The sequence below is a fragment of the Chrysemys picta genome, chromosome 10, assembly GCF_011386835.1.
Source record: "Chrysemys picta bellii isolate R12L10 chromosome 10, ASM1138683v2, whole genome shotgun sequence".
Classification (NCBI taxonomy): domain Eukaryota; kingdom Metazoa; phylum Chordata; order Testudines; family Emydidae; genus Chrysemys; species Chrysemys picta.
The window spans coordinates 83,315,613-83,335,297 of NC_088800.1; the positions used below are offsets into that span (position 1 = coordinate 83,315,613).

The 19,685-nt window shown below is 45.9% G+C and overlaps 1 protein-coding gene across 4 annotated transcripts in view; it reads left to right on the plus strand.

The window, feature by feature from the left end:
* The first annotated feature begins 289 nt into the window (after window positions 1-289).
* Window positions 290-19,685, plus strand: part of LMF1 (lipase maturation factor 1) — a 331,417-nt gene continuing 312,021 nt past the window's right edge. The window contains exon 1 of one of the 4 annotated variants that reach the window (XM_065560223.1): window positions 290-356. In XM_065560223.1, the coding sequence (XP_065416295.1) occupies window positions 338-356 (19 nt within the window). In that variant the 5' untranslated portion in view covers window positions 290-337. Of the gene's footprint in view, window positions 357-970; window positions 1,179-19,685 lie in introns of those variants that run through there. The other 3 variants (XM_065560224.1, XM_005288979.5, XM_065560225.1) reach the window with 3 other exon arrangements.

Genomic DNA, 19,685 nt, shown 5'->3' on the forward strand with positions numbered 1-19,685 from the left:
GCCGACCCTCCTCGCCAATTTTAACGAGGATTTCTGTTCAAACGCAGATGGCCCGGTTAGAGCCTTTACTGTTTACCGGGCGTTACTATCATGGCAAAAACAACAAGGAGTCTGGTGGCCCCTTAAAGACGAACAGATTTATTTGGGCAGAAGCTTTCGTGGGTAAAAACCTCACTGCTTTCGTGGGTAAAAACCTCACTTCTTCAGAGGCATCTGAAGAAGTGAGGTTTTTACTCACGAAAGCTTCTGCCCAAATAAATCTGTTCGTCTTTAAGGGGCCACCCGACTCCGTGTTGTTTTTGTAGATACAGACAGGGCCGGCTCCGGCACCAGGCACATGCTTGGGGCGGCACCTGGTAAGGGGCGGCGGGGGGAGCGCGCCATTCCACGCGGGGTGCTCCGGCGGCGCGGCGCTCCGCGGGGGGCGGTGCGGGCGCGGCGCTGGGGTGGCGGTTCCGGCGGCGCCCGGCGCTGGGGGGGGGGGGTGTCCGGTGGTGCTGGGGGGGGGGCCTCCGGCGGCTCGGCGGGGGGCGGCGGGCTCCGGTGGTGCTGGAGGGGGGGGCCTCCGGCGGCTCGGCGGGGGGGTGTGTGTGTGTGTTCCTGCGGCGCTCGGCGGGGGGCGCTTTTTTTGCTGCTTGGGGCAGCAAAAAACTTAGAGCCGGCCCTGGATACAGACTACCACGGCTCCCCCCTGACACCGGCTATCATTGCAAAGAGACCCCAGAGCAGAGAGCGGCCCCTGGAAAGCCCCGCTCCGCTTGCAGGAAGGCCGGGGGACACGGGCAGGGCAGGGCCAGGCCGGGGGCTGCGGCAATGCAGCCCGGGCACGGCGAGGGGCTGCCCCGGCACCGGGGACTGGCAAGGCGCCGCCCCAGCGTGGGGTGCATCCCCCGGCTCCCCGGCCGGGCTCTCCGCAGCACGGCAGCCGCCGCGTGGCGCGGGCAGGCGGGTTCCGCGCCCCGGGGCGGGGGAGCAGGGGAGGGGCAGCGGGCCGCCGGCGCATGCTCCAAGCATGGCTGCGCCCGGGGAGACGCTGAGGAAGAGGAGGGGGGTGGAGGCAGCCCCCCGCCCCTCCCCCGCGGAGGGGGACCAGGCGACCCCCGCCCGGCCCCCGCTGCGCCCGGGCACCTTCTGGCTGAGCAGGATCGTGCTCCTGCGTTGCATAGCGCTGCTCTACTGTGAGTCTCTGCGCCCCCCCCGCTGGGAGGGCCCCCCCCAGCCAGGCTGCCCCCCCAAGCAGGGCCCTGCAGGCAATGCGGGGTGACCCCCCCCCGCGGCAGGCGGGAGCGAGCCCTGGCCACGTGTGTCCGGCCTGCCCTGCTGCGGGGCCCCCCCCTCTGCTCTGCGGGTGCCCCCCCCCTGCCCTGGCCCAGTTGCAGGCCAGCAAACCCTTCGTGCCCCTTCCCCCTGGCTCCCCTCCGCAGTGCCCTGCCGGGGGGGGGGATTTCCACCCGCTACCCCCTGGGAAAGTTGCAGGTTCCAAACCCGGTGCCCAGGCACGCGGGGTTTGTGAGGGGAGCAGGGCTGTCTTCTGTGTCCGTACAGCGCCCAGCACAACGGGTTCCCTGGCTGCGGTTACCAGGCAGGGATCAGCTGGCCTGGGTCCAACCAATAGTCCATCTACCCCAGCGCCGATGTCCGGTGTTTCAGAGGGAATGAACAGAGCAGGGCAATCGATCGAGTGGGTAGTCAGAGGCTTAGGGACACCCAGTGCATGGGGTTGTATCTCCGACCATCTTGACTAATGGTCATTGATGGAGCTCTTCTCCAGGACCTTGTCTGATTCTTTTTTGACCCCAGTTATGCTTTTTGCCTTCACAACATCCCTTGGCAAGGAGTTCCACAAGTTGACGAGGCATTGTGTGAAGTTTTAAACTGGACCACCCTCTTTTTGGGTGGTTTGTCCCCAGTCCTGAGACAAAACTTGAGGTCATTTTGAGTATGTTGCTCTCTCCTGGCTGGTGTGACTTGGCACACACCAGACCAGCAAGAGTGGGGTGCTCTTCACAATGGTGTCCTCCGTACGGTGTGACCTCCCATGCAACATGGGGCGGGGTCAGACCAGCGGTGACAGACCTAGGTAGTTCTCGGAGGTACTGAGATGTCTGGTGTTCCAGAAGTGTGAGAGTGGCCACCCTTCTCCTAGGTGCTATGCAAATACAAATAATATAATAAAAAAAAAATCGGGTATTTGTGGGGAGAGGAATCCACATTGCAATTTCTTCTTGGCGGCTACTCCAGCCCTGGAGTTGGGAATGGGCTTTAATCTCAGTCCATCTACATCAGGGTTTGCAAATTGCTGGATCAGAGCAGGGGAATTACACATCTTTTTATTTGGGGGTGGGGTTGCACTAGCGTTAAAAAGAATAGCTTTTGAATATGACTTTAATAAGTAGTTTTGTACAATGACTAAATGTATCCACTTTTAATAAAGTGAGATAAACAAGCTCCTGTTCCAAACTTAGTGTTTCCTCTCTTTATTTATGCCATAGCTAATTTTTGTAGGGCTCTAAGCCCTGCCAGGCCCCTGTCGTCTATGCCTATGCAGTGTCATCATTGTATACCCTGTGGCCTGGCCAATTCTACCTCCAGGCTTCGTCTTCATTGGTCTAGGTGGAGCTGGCACAAAGGCCAGTTCAGTTAGGGTATGTCTACACTACAAGCGCTACAGCGACCCAGGTGCAGCACTGCAGCTACACAGCTCTAGTGTAGACACTTGCTACAGTGACTTAAGGGCTTTTCCCGTCATTGTAGTAAATCCACCCCCTGTAGAGGCGGTAGGTAGGTCAATGGAAGAACTCTGGACCGGTGTCTACACTGGGGCCTAGGTTGGCTTAACTACATCTCTCAGGAGTATGAGTTTTTCACACCACTGGGCTACATAGCTAGGTTGACCTGTTTTAAAGGTAGATCAGGTCTTAGTCAGTGCGGGATAGAATCCTTCCTATGCTTGCTCTGTGGTCTCCCATCCTCAGGGCAGGTCTACGCTTAAAACGTTGCAGTGGTACACACCTTTTTTTCACACCTCTGAGTGACGTAGTTACAGTAGAACCTCAGAGTTACGAACTGACCAGTCAACCACACACCTTGTTTGGAGCTGGAAGTATGCAATCAGGCAGCAGCAGAGACCCCAAAAAACCCCAAATACGGCACTGTGTTAAACATAAACTACTACAAAAATAAATAAAGGGAAAGCAGCATTTTTCTTCTGCATAGTCAAGTTTCAAAGCTGTATTAAGTCAACGTTCAGTTGTAAACCTTTGAAAGAACCATAACGTTATGAACATTTCAGAGTTACAAACAATCTCCCTTCCCGAGGTGTTTGTAACTCTGAGGTTCTGCTGTATTCCAATATAGGTCTGTAGTGTAGACCGGTCCTCACTGTGTCAAGGAAACTACTGCAGTTCTGCTGTGTTCCAAGGCTTCGAATCCCAGCCCGCCCTCAGATAAATGTTACCATGTATATCCAATAAATACCCCAACAGGGCATGTATTTCACCCTGCTCATACTTGGTATATTTTTCCCGGGGGTTGCAGTATTCTTTGCTGTACATGCTGTTTATCCTGTTCCAGGATTCTGAGACATATCTGTGGCTTTTCCCCTTTTAGAAATACTCCAGCTAAATTAATGAGAGGTGGAGACCTCTCTTTTGTGAGTCAGGGTGGTGTGAACATTTACCTTTGTGAATGTCATTATTTTTTCTTGACTTGCATTGATGGTTGCAGATGCCAGTAAACATTGGGTGTTTTTTTCTTTTTGTTTTTTTTGTGGTGAAAATTCTGTCCTTTGGACAAATAATGTGTCAGTCCACCTCAGATTTGCTTTTGGTGGACGTGGGGTTTTGCGTTGCAAAATGACATCCTTCCGCCTGCTAAAACTTGCGCAAGTTCTTATGGACATGGGTTAATCACAAAGAGCAGTGTTATTCTGGTAAAAAATGTAGATGAGGGGAGGAGAAATGAAAACAGGACCCCAGTTCTGCAAACAGGCCCATGCATAACTTTACTTGGGGGGAGCAGTCCTGTTACCTTTAACTTGTTTACTCATGTTATGTGAGTAAAGTGAAGCACATGTGTAAGTGCTGCGGGATTGGGGCCTTCGAGTAGAACTGTATTGCAGCCTGACCTACGCAGTTGTGACTGTTGCCTTTATAAGGGAGGCTCTAGTTCTTGTATCAGAAGATTGATTTTTATGGCAAAATCTCAGTGCAAGGCTGACTTCCATTTTTATTTGGTTGTGTGGGTGGCATATGGAAATCTTTATCTGGATTTTAGCAAAGCTTTTTATTGTTTGGGGGAAATCTCTCTCTCAAAATACGTTTGAGATGTTTTACATAAGGTTAGCATGTACATTTTTTGTATGATTGTTCTTGTGGGGTAGCATTCCACACAGTCTGGTTGATTTCAGGTTCCATTCCTTTGCTCCTCTCTTATTGAATTCTTTTAATAACAACCTTCTATCCTAACTTCCGCTGCATACCGCTTGTCCCTCCCCGTCCCCTGCAGAACTCCTTCAAAAGCAGCACATTTTGTTGCTCACCAAGGATTATAAAATAATGAGAGCATCCCTCTTACCCCAAGGACTGTATCCCCTGCTACGCAATAAACATAACGAGTCTCACCATTCTCAGCCAGGTTGGAGATAGAAACGCAGGGAAAGAGCAGCTTTGAGCACTTCGTCATCGGGAGATGGAAGTTGTGACTCTTCGTCTCAGGGACCTGCCCGGCATTCAGATTTGACCAGGTGATTGGAGGTCCTCGAGAGCCAACACTGTGCAAAGTCCTCTTGACGATAGGCCTGCGGTGTCAGCAAAATTCCAAGGACAGCCAGTTCACATCATGAGGCCTATACACATCTGTTGCGGTTGGATGCATCTGGTAATCTTTCCCCCGCCCCAAAGATGTTGTGAACTAGGGAAATTCTTCTTATCACCGAGACATGTAGAATTTGCTTCCGCACCTGGACAATAAGAGCCAGCGGTTCCCAAGGACACCAGTGTCACTAAGAGCAGCAGTGCTAGAAGTTACCATTTCTTTTACTTAATAATGAAAATGGTGAATGGAGTAACCAGTTAGAGCACGGCGTGGACTCTTTCTGTTCTGGCCTCAGCAAATAGCATTGACAGCAATGTTCAGTGACTGTAAGTGCTGTGCAAAATATTCGCAGTGAAACCCACATGCATAACACACTTTGTTACAAATTCTAAATTTGTCCCTGATCTGTCCACAAGATCAGTAAGATCTGCAAACCAGCAGCCTGCTTAGTGTGGGTCTTTTGTGTTTTTTTTTGCATCAAAACCATGCAGAAGTTGCAGTTCGGTGTGACTTTTTTTTTTTTTTTTTGACACATGCTTTATTTCCGGTTTCTCTTGAATTGGCACTAAAAGCCAGGGGTCTGAATCTCCACCAGTTAAAAGGAGAGAAATGTTGATCTCTACCCTGTGGAAGTTCAGATTGCTGAGTTTCTCACAGCTCAATTTGCTGTTTCGTATGCAAAGCTGATTAGTGGTCTCTGATTATGAAGGCTGTTGCTTTCTAGACATTAATATGGAGCTTTAAATACACCATGTTCCGCAGTAAATTTTGTTTTATTGTTTATATGAAGGTTGGCCTGGGGACTTCAACCGAAACCTGGGCTTCATTATGCTAGGCAGTGGACAGACCTCGTGAAATCAGCCCTCGCACCCAGCAGCGGCTCCAGACACCAGCGCTCCAAGCACATGCCTGGGGCGGCAAGCCGCAGGGGGCGCCCTGCCGGTCCCTGCGAGGGCGGCAGTCAGGCAGCCTTCGGCGGCTTGCCTGCGGGAGGCCCGCCAGTCCCGCGTATTTGGTGGCAATTCGGCGGCGGGTACGCCGAAGCCGCGGGACTGGTGGACCTCCCTAGGGTGACCAAACGGTCCCGATTTTGAGCTGTTTGTCCCGTGTCCCAACCGATCTCAATTTTTGTCCCGATATTTGGTGCCGCTGGGATCACTCGGCGTTTTTTTTTTTTGCTCGGCTGGCAGCACTTGGCTTTTTTTTTTCCCTCCCCCCCCCCCCCCCCCCGATATTTTCTTCATCTCATCTGGTCATCCTAGACCTCCCGCAGGCATGCTGCCGAATCCGCGGGACCGGGGACCTCGCAGGCATGCCGCCGAGGCAGCCTGCCTGCCGTGCTTGGGGCGGCAAAAAAGCTAGAGCCGCCCCTGCTCGCACCAGTCGAAGGCCCAGATCATGTATTGTGCAGTACATGGGCAAGCTGCTTTCCTTGCTCAAAGCCCCATTCAGTTTGCATGGGCGTAGCAAGCTGCCCATGTGCTACCCCAGCGGTTCTCAACACAATGCAGGATCAGAACCTTAATAGACAAGACAGACAAAGGGTGAGAGGGGACGCAGACAGAGAAGGGAAGTTTCATTCTCGGGTTTTGGTGTTGTGCTTTTAAGCGCACGCTCTCAGTTTAAAAACCATGCTTCTAAAACCCAAATGCCCCCACACCTTACATTACTAATAATACCAGGGTTTGTAATAGAATTTTTAAAAAAATCGTTTACTTGTTGCTTTTGTCGTAGCCTGGCTCCGGTTTAATTCTGCTCCGGTTTAATTCTTGGTCTCTCTCGTTTTGGTCCTTACACGCTACTGCCATGCTGAAGTTGAAGTTCATCTGGTTAAAAGGAAACTCCTGTTTGATTAGAATTAAAGAATCATAGTGGAAAGTTTCCCCCTCCCCCCCCCCCACTTGTCTTAAGTTTTGTAAAAACTTAATGTTACCAAAACCTGAATTTTTGGGCTAAGTTTGGCATGGGCTATATTTTGAGTCCAAGTGTCATTGGAAGCGTGTTTGCGGCTAATACCTCTGCACTTTATGCTGCTTATTGAATTTTGCAATGCGGGGCTGAAATTAATCAGTGTGACTTCAAAATAAAGAGATTGTGAGCCACAAAATCCCGAGGCCACGTTAGAACTCCGCTAGCTTTTCTGTCAAGGGAAGAGAGAGCGAAGTATCTTTGTAAGGGTGGGATACTTTCGAGTGAGACCAGGCTGCCTTTTGATCTCAGTTGGGATTCTGGGTTAACAACAGCGGGAAACAATTTTAAGTCTCTGGGTCAAGCAGATATTTAGACCTCGTTTCTGAAGATGGAACAGCTTACTTGGACAGATTTTTCTCTCTCCCCACCCCCTTCTGCCTACACTCAGTAAACTGTGGCGATTGTTTCAGACTTATTGAGGAAATGGTTGATGCCATTATGACAGACTGACATTCCTGAGTGGTGGGATGTTTTCCCCTTCTTCCATTTCACCCCTCCGATAATGGTTAGCCATGCCGTTTTCATTTACGCCGGGCTTGAAGAATGCATCTCGTGGGGGCTTGTATTAAAATGTGGCGGAAAATTGGTCATTCTCTGACAGTTATCAGCTCCTGCATTCCAGCGCGGCTGTAGCAAGCTAGAGGGGAGGCCTGGGGGTTGGGCAGGTGTGTGTGTGTGTGTGTGTGTGTGTGTGTGTGAGTGTGAGAGAGCTTCCCCTGTTATGAAAGAGAACCATGGAACAAACACAGTTCTCAATGGCAGTGAAGTGAGGGGAAGGATCATGAACAGGGTTTCTCCTTGGAAGGGATCTCCGCTTTTTTATGTGGAAAGGGCGTTTTAGTCTCATCCCTTGCCCCAGGGTCTACGGTCTGTGCTTGTGGAGTGAAGGCAGGGATTGTGCAATAATCTGCTCCCTTTCCCAGGTAACCGACAGGGCCTCTATGTAAAATATCACACAGCACAAGGGTGCTGTAGATAACCTTCCCGCTCTTTTAAAGGGAGTTTCCAGGCCTGGTCACAAGCTGGGAAGTCCCTGGCAATGGGACCGGCGCTTTGGAGCGGTGCTGTTAGGGAGGCAGGTTGGTGAAAGGAAGGAGCAAAGGACCAGATTGCTGGAGAAGGAGGCACTGAGTCCCGGCAGCATGGATGGCCTGTTGCCTTCCATAGATCAAATGAGGTCTGATGAGGTTCAACAAGGACAAGTGCAGAGTTCTGCACTTAGGACGGAAGACTCCCAGGCACCGTTACAGGCTGAGGACTGACTGGCTAAGGGGCAGTTCTGCAGAAAAGGACCTGGGGATTACAGTGCACGAGAAGCTGGATATGAGTCAGCAGTGTGCCCTCGTTGCCAAGAAGGCCAACGGCATATTGGGCTGTATTAGTAGGAGCATTGCCAGCAGATCAAGGGAAGTGATTATTCCCCTCTATTCGGCACTGGTGAGGCCACACCTGGAGTATTGTGTCCAGTGTTGGTCCCCCCACTACAGAAAGGATGTGGACAATTTGGAGAGTCCAGCGGAGGGCAACAAAAATGATTATGGGGCTGGGGCACATGACTTATGAGGAGAGGCTGAGGGAACTGGGGTTATTTAGTCGGCAGAAGAGAAGAGTGAGGAGGGATTTGATAGCAGCCTTCAACTACCTGAAGGGGGGTTCCAAAGAGGATGGAGCTCGGCTGTTCTCAGTGGTGGCAGATGACAGAACAAGGAGCAATGGTCTCAAGTTGCAGTGGGGAAGGTCTAGATTGGATATTAGGAAACACTATTTCAGTGGCAGGGTGGTGAAGCACTGGAATGGGTTAGCTAAGGAGGTGGTGGAATCTCCTTCCTTAGAGGTTATTAAGGCCTGGCTTGACAAAGCCCTGGCTGGGATGATTTAGTTGTTGGTCTTGCTTTGAGCAGGGGATTGGACTAGATGACCTCCTGAGGTCTCTTCCAACCCTAATCTTCTATGATTCTATAAGGTTAGGCATTTGACTGATCCAAAAATACATGGTCAATTGACTGATCAAACATTTTGAAATAATGTCAAAAATGGTCAAATATGTGAAGCATTAATTGATCAGAACAATGACACCCCCCCCCCCCCCAAAGTAAGACTTTATGGTCTCTAATAGGTTTAGCTTTAGATAGAAACTTATGCCTAATTACAAAAAAAACAACCCAAGTTATGTAACTGAGTGATTATTTTGGCTCAGAAGAATGTGACAAGCAGTTAACAAGGTAGGCCATTGCCTATGTCAGGGCATGCTTACTGGAATATTTGAACACGGTCAAACAATAAGTGGTCAAATAATGTCAGTTGACCAACTGGGTAATCCTAAATCCTAAATTGGTGGCCAAAACTCTTACTGCCCCCATTACTGGGCGGGAATGCGGAAGGGAATGGGAAAGATGTAGAGAAACTACCCTGTACTGAGCCCATACCAGTGGGATTTTCCTAATTGAATGCTAAGGATATTGGAAGATATAGGCACGTAGAGCTGGTTCAGTGCATCCCATGAATTCATGAGGGTAACTACCACTCTATATTCGCAAAGTAGACAGTATTTAGTGCTTTTAATTAGCTGGGTAATTCTTGCAACAGCTCTCTGTAGGTTAGATATTGAGGGCCTGTTTCTCCACTCCATCGTTTTACCTTTTCCAAGTGAGAGTAAAAAACTGCCCATTCAGAATGAATTGTGCGGGGCAGAAGGGAATCTGATCTGAGAGGGGGAATTTAAGTGCCTTGTCCAAGCAAATCGAAACAGCAAATCTGTGGCAGACTCAAGATTACGACTCCAGAGTTTGTGGCTTCTAGTTCCATGCTCAGTCTAGTAGAGACCACACTGTGTCTCCGTTAATTGTCTTTTTATACAGTCCTATAGCATCTGGATGCTATAATAGTAATTAAAACAAGCAGAAGAGTTGTCTCAGACTTATGCTCATTTACATGATACTTAAATAAAAGCTCGTATAGCATCTTTCATGGAAACTAGATCCCCAAATGATTTATTGAGATGCAGGACAGGTACAAAGTTAAATATAAGAAATAATAGCAGGAGGCAAAGGCAATGCGGAGTAAGTTCGATAACAGATTAGAGTAGGTTTTCCATTCTGATCTTTATGTTCTTGTGTGTTCCTATATCCTTGCAAACTATGACATTGATGCCCGTTTTTAAAACTAAAGAAACCCTCATGAGGAGATTGTTGGAAGTGCAGTTGCAGTGGCTATTACTAATTAAGGAAATAGATCAACATCTGGGGATTGAATGTTTGTTTTTCGATCGCTGGTTTTGAACGAAGTGTATGGGTCCTCAGATCAAGTGTACCGTAGTGGCTCCCTTCTTCTCTCTTTCCCCCCCAATTATTTCTGATGTGTAGATGCCCAGATAGGTGCATATGGAGATATACCTATACCTATCTCATAGAGCTGGAAGGGACCCTGAAAGGTTATTGAGTCCAGCCCCCTGCCTTCGCTAGCAGGACCAAGTACTGATTTTTGCCCCAGATCCCTAAGTGGCTCCCTCAAGAATTGAACTCACAACCCTGGGTTTAGCAGGCCAATGCTCAAACCACTGAGCTATCCTTCTCTCCCCCTCTCCCCCCCCCCCCCCGCATATAAACACCCATTTTGGGCATTTTGGAATTTCAAGATACTGTTTAGAAACCCCCTTCTGTAATGTGACCCATACTCTGTAAAGTACTTTGACATGAAAGGCATCATATACATCTAATTCTCCTTCTCCATAAATATTAAATACTACTATTTTTTCCCAATTAGTAGGAACCTACTCAAAAATGCTTGAAGGTTTATAACTTTATTCTTCCTAAACCTTAAATCTCAAATCTAACACCTTCTCAAGGGAGTGAGTGTTAGTTACAAAAGGACTTGTCTGCCTGAAGATTCCCCCCCTCCACCCCATGATCCTATTACTTTAAATGGCTTGCAGTAGTTTTCAGACCATCTCGTCTGGATTACAGTATATCCTTTGCATTTTTCCCAGTGTCAGTTTTTAATTGACACATTTGGACTTTAGTTAACAACTCTATAAAACAAAGACCCTACGTTAGCGCTGTATCCCGTCAGCGAGTCAGATGCCGCCAGTTAAATTGTGGAAAGAGGAGCTCTGTAAAGAAGACAGAAGCATATTTGGCACTAAACACTGCACTTTCACTTCAGTAAAATAGCTTTATTAATAACAGGCATTGGTAGCTCCAGGGGAATGATAACAAGATTGGAGTGAGAGAGAATTTGTCTCTCTGAGGTCAGCAGTTCAGCTAGATTTGGTTTGGACTAGAAAGGGATTTCAGAGATGTCCTTAAACTGGACGTTAACCTGTTATTTGATTCGCTTTAAAATAAATAACTGTACTTTGTTCAGAGACTTGTGGGCTATGAACAGTGGCATATTTTCTTATTTGCCTTCATGTTATTTTGAACAAAGTAGTGAGAGAATCATTTTTAAAAAAAAATGGTCATTAGCTATGCGATTAATGGCACATCTAATAAAATGAAGAACTTTAAGAACCAGATGTACTTTTTGCGGTGTTTATCTTATGTATCTCAACTTTGATGAAACTGTGTGGGTTAGTTTCACTTTCTGGCTCTCCTCACTGCTAGCACAGGGCTGTGGTGTTTGGGTTTCCAATCCTGCAGTGGAGTGTGTCAATTAAAATGAAGATGTTTCATTTGTTTCTTTAATAATATATAAAAACCGCGACCACTTTTTTCTTTTTTTCCCTGTAATAAAACCTAGATTTCAGGCCTAAACTAAGTTGCCAGCATGCACTCAGCACATTATCTTTTTTAGAATGCTTTGTCAGGTCAAAGGTGAAATTGATATATGTAGCATATTTTTTGTGTATGTAAAATGTAGTTTGCTTTTCGTGCAAAAATCTGTGCTCTTGGTTCATTTCTTCTTGTGGTTTGGGCTTTAAGTAGAAGTTAAGACTTTTTTTTTTAATGGGGCGGGGGGGTGGGAGTGGAAGGGGGGAAACGTGACCGGAAAGTTTTGGATTTCACATCTTTAAATCTTTACAGAGCATGAAGAATGGGATTCTCTCTTTCTTTTACCATGACAGGCTGTGGCTGGATTGGGAAATGGAACCGAGGTGACAGGGCAAAATGCATAAGACCAAATAATTCCAGCTTGGTGATTCTCTGTACTGCGTGTCCCAGTTGTTTATTGGTAGCATGTGGGATCAAATAGGGAACGTATCCTGTCTTGGAGTTTTCTTGTTAATGGAAAAGTACAGGAATGCACCTTCTGAGGTGAGAATAAGTAGTGAGGGTTGATTAACAGTTAATGACAGTTTACATGCCTTACTTCCATAAAGATCAGCTTGCATCAGGTATGGGAGGCTGATCCCACCTGAGCTGTCAAGGGCTCTGACTACCGCTTGTGTGGGAGGAAGCATGGGGCTCTCTTCAATTAATTGTCAAGCTGTAACGGAGCTTCAGTAACAGCAACATGCTTCAAAGAGGAAATGTCACAAACTGGACAGGTAAATGGACGCAGTTTAAGACACTCAAGTACAGGGAGCAGCAGGAGATGATAAAAGCGTCTGGGGGAAAGTGGCCTGAACAGTTAGAGGGAAACTGACTCTTCCCGGCAGACTAAGTGACGGGTGTTGGAGTCTCTCGGAGATGACATGGGTTTTTTGGGAGTTGATTTAAAGCAATCTTGAGGGTGCTGAGAAGCCACAGATGATAACATAGGTTCCGAGATGCCTGCAGCCTGAAAGCTAAATTCCGGTTACTGTCAGCTGGGTGAGGGAAGGAGAACTGCGGGAAAACTTTTTTGAATGTGAGAAAGAAGGTTAAGTGTCTTGTAAATTCTCAGAAAATTGCTCAGCTCTTTGAGGTTTGTGTGTGTGTCTCTAGTCCGTAAGCTGATACCAGAAAGTATGAAGCAACATGGTCCAGGGGGTTTGAACATTGGACTGAGTGTAGTGACATTGGGGGTCTATTCCTGGCCTACTGTGTGGCCTTCAGCATGTCCGTTCTGAGGGACTGTCTACACGGGGCAGTAATGTGGACTACAGGGGTGTGATTTCTACAGCGTGCTAGAGTGTTGCACTTTAATCGGTCCGTGTAGACCTGGTTGGTGTCCACTAAAAGTCCCTTAGTGCTTTGTAACATGGTGGTGTGAACTACTACAGCATTACATTAAAGGGAACTTTTAGTGCGCACAAGCCGGGTCTACCTGGGCCAATTAACGTGCAACACTTCAGTGTGCTGTAGAAGTTACACCCCTGTAGTCCACATTCTGCCCCGTATAGATAAGTCCTGAGCCTCTGTTTCTCCTCTCCCCTTTGTCTTGTCTATGCAGATTGTAAGCTCTTCAGAGCATTGGTGTATTTGTTTGTACAGTGCCTAGCACAATGAGCAGTCTAGGAGCTCCTGTAATATAAGTAACAATGTCCACAATGGAGTTTTTCATTTGGGTATAACAAAAAGAACCCCCCCGCAATCAGAGAAATGAACAGAGTTGGGGTTCATTCTGGGTTAAAATCCCAGCTCTGCTACTGACTTGCTGAGCAGTCTTGGACAAGTCACTTAGCCTCTCTCTTTGATGCTCTCCTCACACAAACCTCCTCACGCAAACCTCACACGTCCCCCACCTCCAGTGATTAAAAATGATTAAAATGGGGATTGTACATAACTATCTCACAGGGCTGTTCTGAAGTTTAGTTAATATTCTTACAGCACTTTGAATGTGAAAGTGCTACATGGGTATTATTGTTTATAATGAAAGCAGTCAACTTTCTAACTGACAGTAACCCGAGTAAGGCTTTTAGTGATATTTTCTATATTTGAGCTACAAACATTTTTTGAGAATGTAAAAGGTTTTTTTAAAAGCATGGATGTTTAAATGTACACACTGATAATAAACACTTCTGTTAATGGATTTGTACAAGAGTTTGGAATGAAATGCTAGATTTAATAATCTGTTCAACGCAGGGAGCAATACACAACGCATATGGAGAATTTTCCCTTGTATTTTTGCACAGATTCGCCGTGCTATTTGGTGGCATAGCAACCTGCAGATTACAAAACTAAGGATTTGATTGTTAGAAGGAATAATTCATCCACATCTACAAGTAAACTGGAGCAAACTCCAAATCGAGTAGTGACCTGGGGCCTGATTTCCGTTAAAGTCACTGGAAGTCTAAGTGCCAACATGTTCCAACCTGGACATTAAGCTGCCCATCATCAGCTCTATCATTAGAATTCTGTATCATGTTACACACTGGGGCAAAAGTTTATCCATGTGTTATGGATGTGAAACTGCCAAGGCCGTATTCATTCCATTCTTCTCTCGTGTTTAAACTGCTCTTGAAGTCAAAATAAATGCTTGGAATTGAGATGAGCTGTCAGCTACTGCATTGCGTGAAGTTTGCAAATGCAGTTGTCAAGTTTGACACCCTGTTCTCCGCAGCACATAAGGACTTGTCCGTGTGGGCTCCTGGTAAAGGGCAAAATGCTCTTCCCCGCAGAAAGCCTGGCTTAATGGGTTTTGTCAAAGCATGCTCAGCGGAGGATGGGTGTTTCCTAGTTAGAATGCATGGTCACCCTGCAGCTGTCTCTGTGACAGCTGCACTGCCCCCAAGTGTGGGGGATAGAAATCTTGTGCCTAAGGCACCGGACTGGCAAGTAGGGGATGGGGAGTCTGTCTCCTGTTCTAGCACTGTGAGACTTTGGGCAAGTTTCTGCCTCTGGAGAACGGAGATGATGATGCTTTACGTGAGCATTGTGAAGCTTTACTCCTGAATGTTTGTAAAGTGCTTTGAGAGGCTCAGATAAAAGGCACCAGAGAGGGGCAAAGTATCCTTGTTATGTATGGGCAGTTCGGTTACTGGCCTGCCCAAAGTTTTGTGCCTTTGTTTACCTCTAGGTTCCAACCTTTTGCTGTCATGGCTGATAGAGCTGGAGAGCACAGCAAAGTAGTGCAGTCAGTCCTGTGGATGGGACGTGGGGGACGTGTTGCAGTTGAGGAAGGTGGAAGGTCTAACACTCACACTTCCAGCTGAATGAAGATCAATGTTCTAGTGAACTTCGGTGTCTTATACCTATATACATATATATACATAATCCTCAGACAACCAGAGGATTATATAGTGGCAGTGTAGTAATATGTACCTGTAGTATATTGATTGCCTTCTAGTGGTAATTCTAATTATAATACTACCTAGTGTAGGAACTGAGTGTTGGAAGAACCCAGAAATTTTAACAGGAAGGTGAGCATAGTTGTGTCTTGTGGGAAGAATAAAGTCTGGTGGATTGTAAGCAGCAAACTGCAAGGTCTGTGTCTTTCCATATACATCTCTACATAAATGTGTGCATGTATAGTATTGGATGCCTGTGAAGAATAGGCTATAATAGTGGTGACATTGGTCTTCATAGTTTGGAGGTATAATGGAGTGACATTTGGGAGGAAACATAAGGACTTATCTGGATGAGTTTTTAACCAAATTAGAAAATTTGCTAATGTGAATTGGTTACGAAATTGTTACATTAAAAGTTCCAGAAATATAAATGCTTGTAAAAAAGAAAAATTCTTTATTTTGTAAGAAGCCTTTTTTTTTTGGCCCAAACTGTACAATTCTTAGATGTGAAGTTCATGCCAACTTATAATAGATATTTGCTGCTTTTAAACTTAAATACCCTGTACAATATTCAGCATATATAGTGTATACTTTTCTTCAATTGCCGTAGTGTATATTTTTCCTAATTTACCCTTTCCTTGTTTATCTTGCTTACAGTGCAGAGGTCTCATTTAAATTTTTTTCTAAACTGATTAGCAGTTATGGGTTGGGGCAACAATTTGTGCCGCATTTAGAGGTAAATTTGATTAGCACTTTTTGAAAACTGAGTGCAGCAAATTGCAATGCTAATCCAGGTAAATCAAGCCATGTAGGGTTTTTTTAAAGGCAGAAAATTTATTTTAACCAAAGCAGAGATATTAAGTTGTCTGATGTTGGGGAGCATTATAATTCTGCTGGTTTCGTGTACTGAATCTTTTAGTTTTACAGTTCTGAGAAGAGCTTTGGTTTAAAAGAAAAAAACCAACCAGCATAAGGAATACTTTAAAATATATATTTTTTTACATTTTAAGTCACTTAGCTTATTGTCATGAGAAGACAACTCTTAAGCTTTATGGTCAGTGTGTCCTTTTCTATCTCTAATCTAATGAAATGCCCTGCTTGGCTTTATTGGTTTTTGTGTAAAATAGGTCAGTGTGGTTTTTTTTTTTAAAGAAAAAATGTGCTGCTTTCCTAATTCAAAACCCATTGAAATCAATGAGATTCCTTCTGTTAACTTCTGGTAGGCCCTTAGTGCTCGTTCAGGAGATAGCAAGTTGGGTGTAATGCCAGAGTAATGGTTTTAAAGGGATTATTAACCAAACACCACTGGAGATCCTTGTGTGTGTGTTGGAGGGGAGATGGTGCAGTATTTTGATCATTATCAAGCTGAAGCATATTTCTTTCCTTCTCAAAATGAGTAGGGGAGTTAGGTCAGGTTTAAAATATAAACTGAGGACCAGATTCAGACCCGGAGTGGTTTGAGTGCGGACAGGGGTGCGTGTCAAGAAGCTGCTCCCGCAAGTCCTTCAGCACCTCTCAGGAGGCTCTAAGAACCTTGCAGGACTGGGCCCTGTGACTCTATATATGATTGGCTGCAGCACCCCACAACTGGATTATTTCTGCCATGGGATCTGTACGAGGTGTGAGATGGGTCACACACTGACCCCAACCTTCCTCCTGGTACGCCCTTTCCCAGGGATGAGATCTTTGAGAAGTGACTTGGAAGCTAAGGGGTAAGCTTTCAGTGATAACCCCTGGTGCTCTTCACCCACCCAGCTCACGGAGGTTCACAAAGGTAGCAAGCATCGCCGTCTCCATTTTACATGAGGCAGCGGCGGGGCGCATAACTGGCTCACAGAGAGAGCGAGTTACAGAGCTGGGACTAGAGCCCAGACCACCAGAGTCTCAGCCTGTTGCCCTATCCCAGGGGTTCTTGGGAAAAAATTCCCTAATGGCGGACAGAGCTGGCAATAGGGAGCACGGGGCCCGGAGCCCCTGGACTTCCAAGAGCTAAGCAGATCAAAGCCAGCATCTCTATCACACTGAGGAGATTGAAACTTCAAGACTCCTTAGAAGAAATGGAAAGGGAGGTGGATATTTCTTGCTTTTTTTTTTAAATTAAATAGGCAGCTAATCTTGTTTTTAAAATTATTATGAAGAACAAGTTTAAGCTTTGTTGTAACGTGCGTTGTTTGCCTGGACTGTTCAAGACCTGAATGCTTGTGTAGGAGGAACTCTGAGTTGGCTTCTTAAATACCTTCCTGCTGTTTCACATCTGATACTCCTTGATGAAACATAGGAGCCTTGTCTTAGAACAGGCTTATTCAAAGTGATACAAGCTACGAAAGTGAGATCTTGGAAGAGTGTTGCCGTTTTCATACTGTAATAAAAATACTGTAATGATAAATAATAATTAATAATAAATAGTGTGTAATAAGCATGTCATAAAAACAATTTATAGTTCCAAGATCACGGCTTTTATCATTTATACTCAGGTAAAAGAGAAAATCCCTGGAAATATTCCTTTTTAAGAGGGGGTTCACGAGACATGACACTTTAGTGAAAGGGGTTCACAGGTTGTTAAAGTTTGGGAACCACTGCCCTAGCCACTCTCTGCGCTGCCTCCTGGTTCTGTTTTGCTTTGAAATAACAAATTCCTTCAGGGTTGCAAACTTCTGAGCCCACGCCCCGCTGTTCCAACACCCTGAACTATGGGGAAGTTTGAATTTCATTCTTGATGTAGCGACTGGGCACTGATTTTTATAGTTAATCAAACCTCCAGGTCGCAATGCTTCCAAGTTGCAGCAAAGCTTGGCTTCGCATACAGAATTTGCAGAGGGAGCCCATATCCACGGGAAAATAGCACGGTGAGCACATTTCCATATACCTGCATCAGGATTTATGCATGCACTTTGTTTAGATATGTTGCTGTCTGTGGACATCAAAATTGTTGTCCGCACCACAGCATCCCTCAATTTAGGATAGATTTGAGCATGAGTTAGGAGAGGGAAAATAATCAGTGGTGTAGCATTTTCAATTTTGTAAGACTTGTTGCTGTAAGTGACGTGGCCAGTAATCAGATAATGCTTGAAACGGAGTAAAATGTATGGAGCCTAATCAGGAAATATTGGCCCTCATCATTTCTCTGACAGAGGAGATGACTGCAGTTACAAACTGCAAGCTGGTAACTGGCGGAGATTCCTAAAATATGAGATAATTCCTAGAAACTGACCGACTTTCTCTGCAGTACATCAAATTCTAGGTCTATGATCTGTAATTAAATTACTTATATACTGTTAAAAAAAGCAACTGGCTGTTCTTAGATTGTCCAGTTTAAGGATGTAGCTATTATAAGTGGGAGAGCTGTAGTGACATGTAAAAGTAGCAATTTGGAGGACAAGAAAATATTAAGTCTTTACATTTTGAACATGTCAGTATGTGAGAGGATACAGGAGTCCAACCCATAGCATAACTACACTCTTATGACTGAAATAGTTGCATTTTTGTGAGCATTAACTGTCAAATGGCCAAATTAACTTGAAGCATCCTAGATACTGAATATTATTTCATGAGTCATCACATTAACATATCAGGGTATTTTTAAACATGTTCTGCGAAAGAAAAATTCTAATATTTGGGAGTTTTATACAGATGATATATACAAATGATCATAGATTCTTTTCCAAAGCGAGGCTATAACACTGCAAACAGAACCTCTTCTCTGTGTGCTGTGGGTTAATTATTATCCAAAGCATTAGAAAACTGTTATTACAAATTAAAATTGGCACTATCCGTGCTGCTGTGGATGGAGCTGTTGAATATTTACATTGTACAGTATTCCAAATGTTGCCTTCAGATAATGAAAATATCTTGGAGGGGAAAAGTAGGAGAGGAAGATGGTGCAGCTATCCCTATCCTGCTAAAATCATAGGGGTGTTGTCCCTCCTCTACCTGGCTTGGATATGGGGGTTTCCATACAGCTCCTCCTTTGCCTGGGCCATTGCAATAAGAGCTTTTCCCCTTCCCCCCGTTATGTTCTCCTTTAACCACTGGTTACATGGAGTGGCTTCCAATCCATCCAAGGCCTCCAAGTGCCTTGCAAACATGAATGCGTTAGCTTCGCAACCGCATCGTTAGGCAGGCTGATACCGAACGCAGACGAGGAAAGTCACACAGTGAATGTGTGGTGGAGCTGGGCCGAGAACCTAGGAGTTGTCTGCTAAGGGACCTGGTGACTTTTGCTAAGTCCTCTGCCTTGACCGCAATATGGTCCTTTCCTTTTTGTTGAAAATACTTTATCCTGACACAGAAGTAAATGCCCTCAGAGGGCCATGAAATGCCATTCCTATATGTGCGTTTCCTACAGGACAGCAAAGATTATCATGGCTTCAGGATTCCCTGAATCCTCTTTGCTATCCAAGATACTGTAAGGAGATATGCCTCTATGGTGTTCTTTTCACAATGTACCTTAAAGCCCCATTTGGGACTCTCTTTCCCCATAGAAGAGCGTTCACTGGAATTGCTACACCAGAGAGGTTTGATATGAAGTGGTCATATTGAAGTGATGCATCAGAAATGATAGTGGGCCAGATTCTCATTAGGATCTGGCCACTTTGCACCACCCAGACTGCACAAAAGAGATGAGTCCTGGCTGTAGCTGGCCGGTTGAAAATTCCCCTGGCATGGGAGAACTCTTGGATGGTGTCCAACTGGTGGAGTTGGCTCCTGCATCTGTCCATGCCCTGGGTGGATTGGTGCATGATCGTTTGAGGACCACATGCCATTGTTGACAGTTAGAGCAGTCTCTAAGCCAGTGGTTTTCAAACTTTTT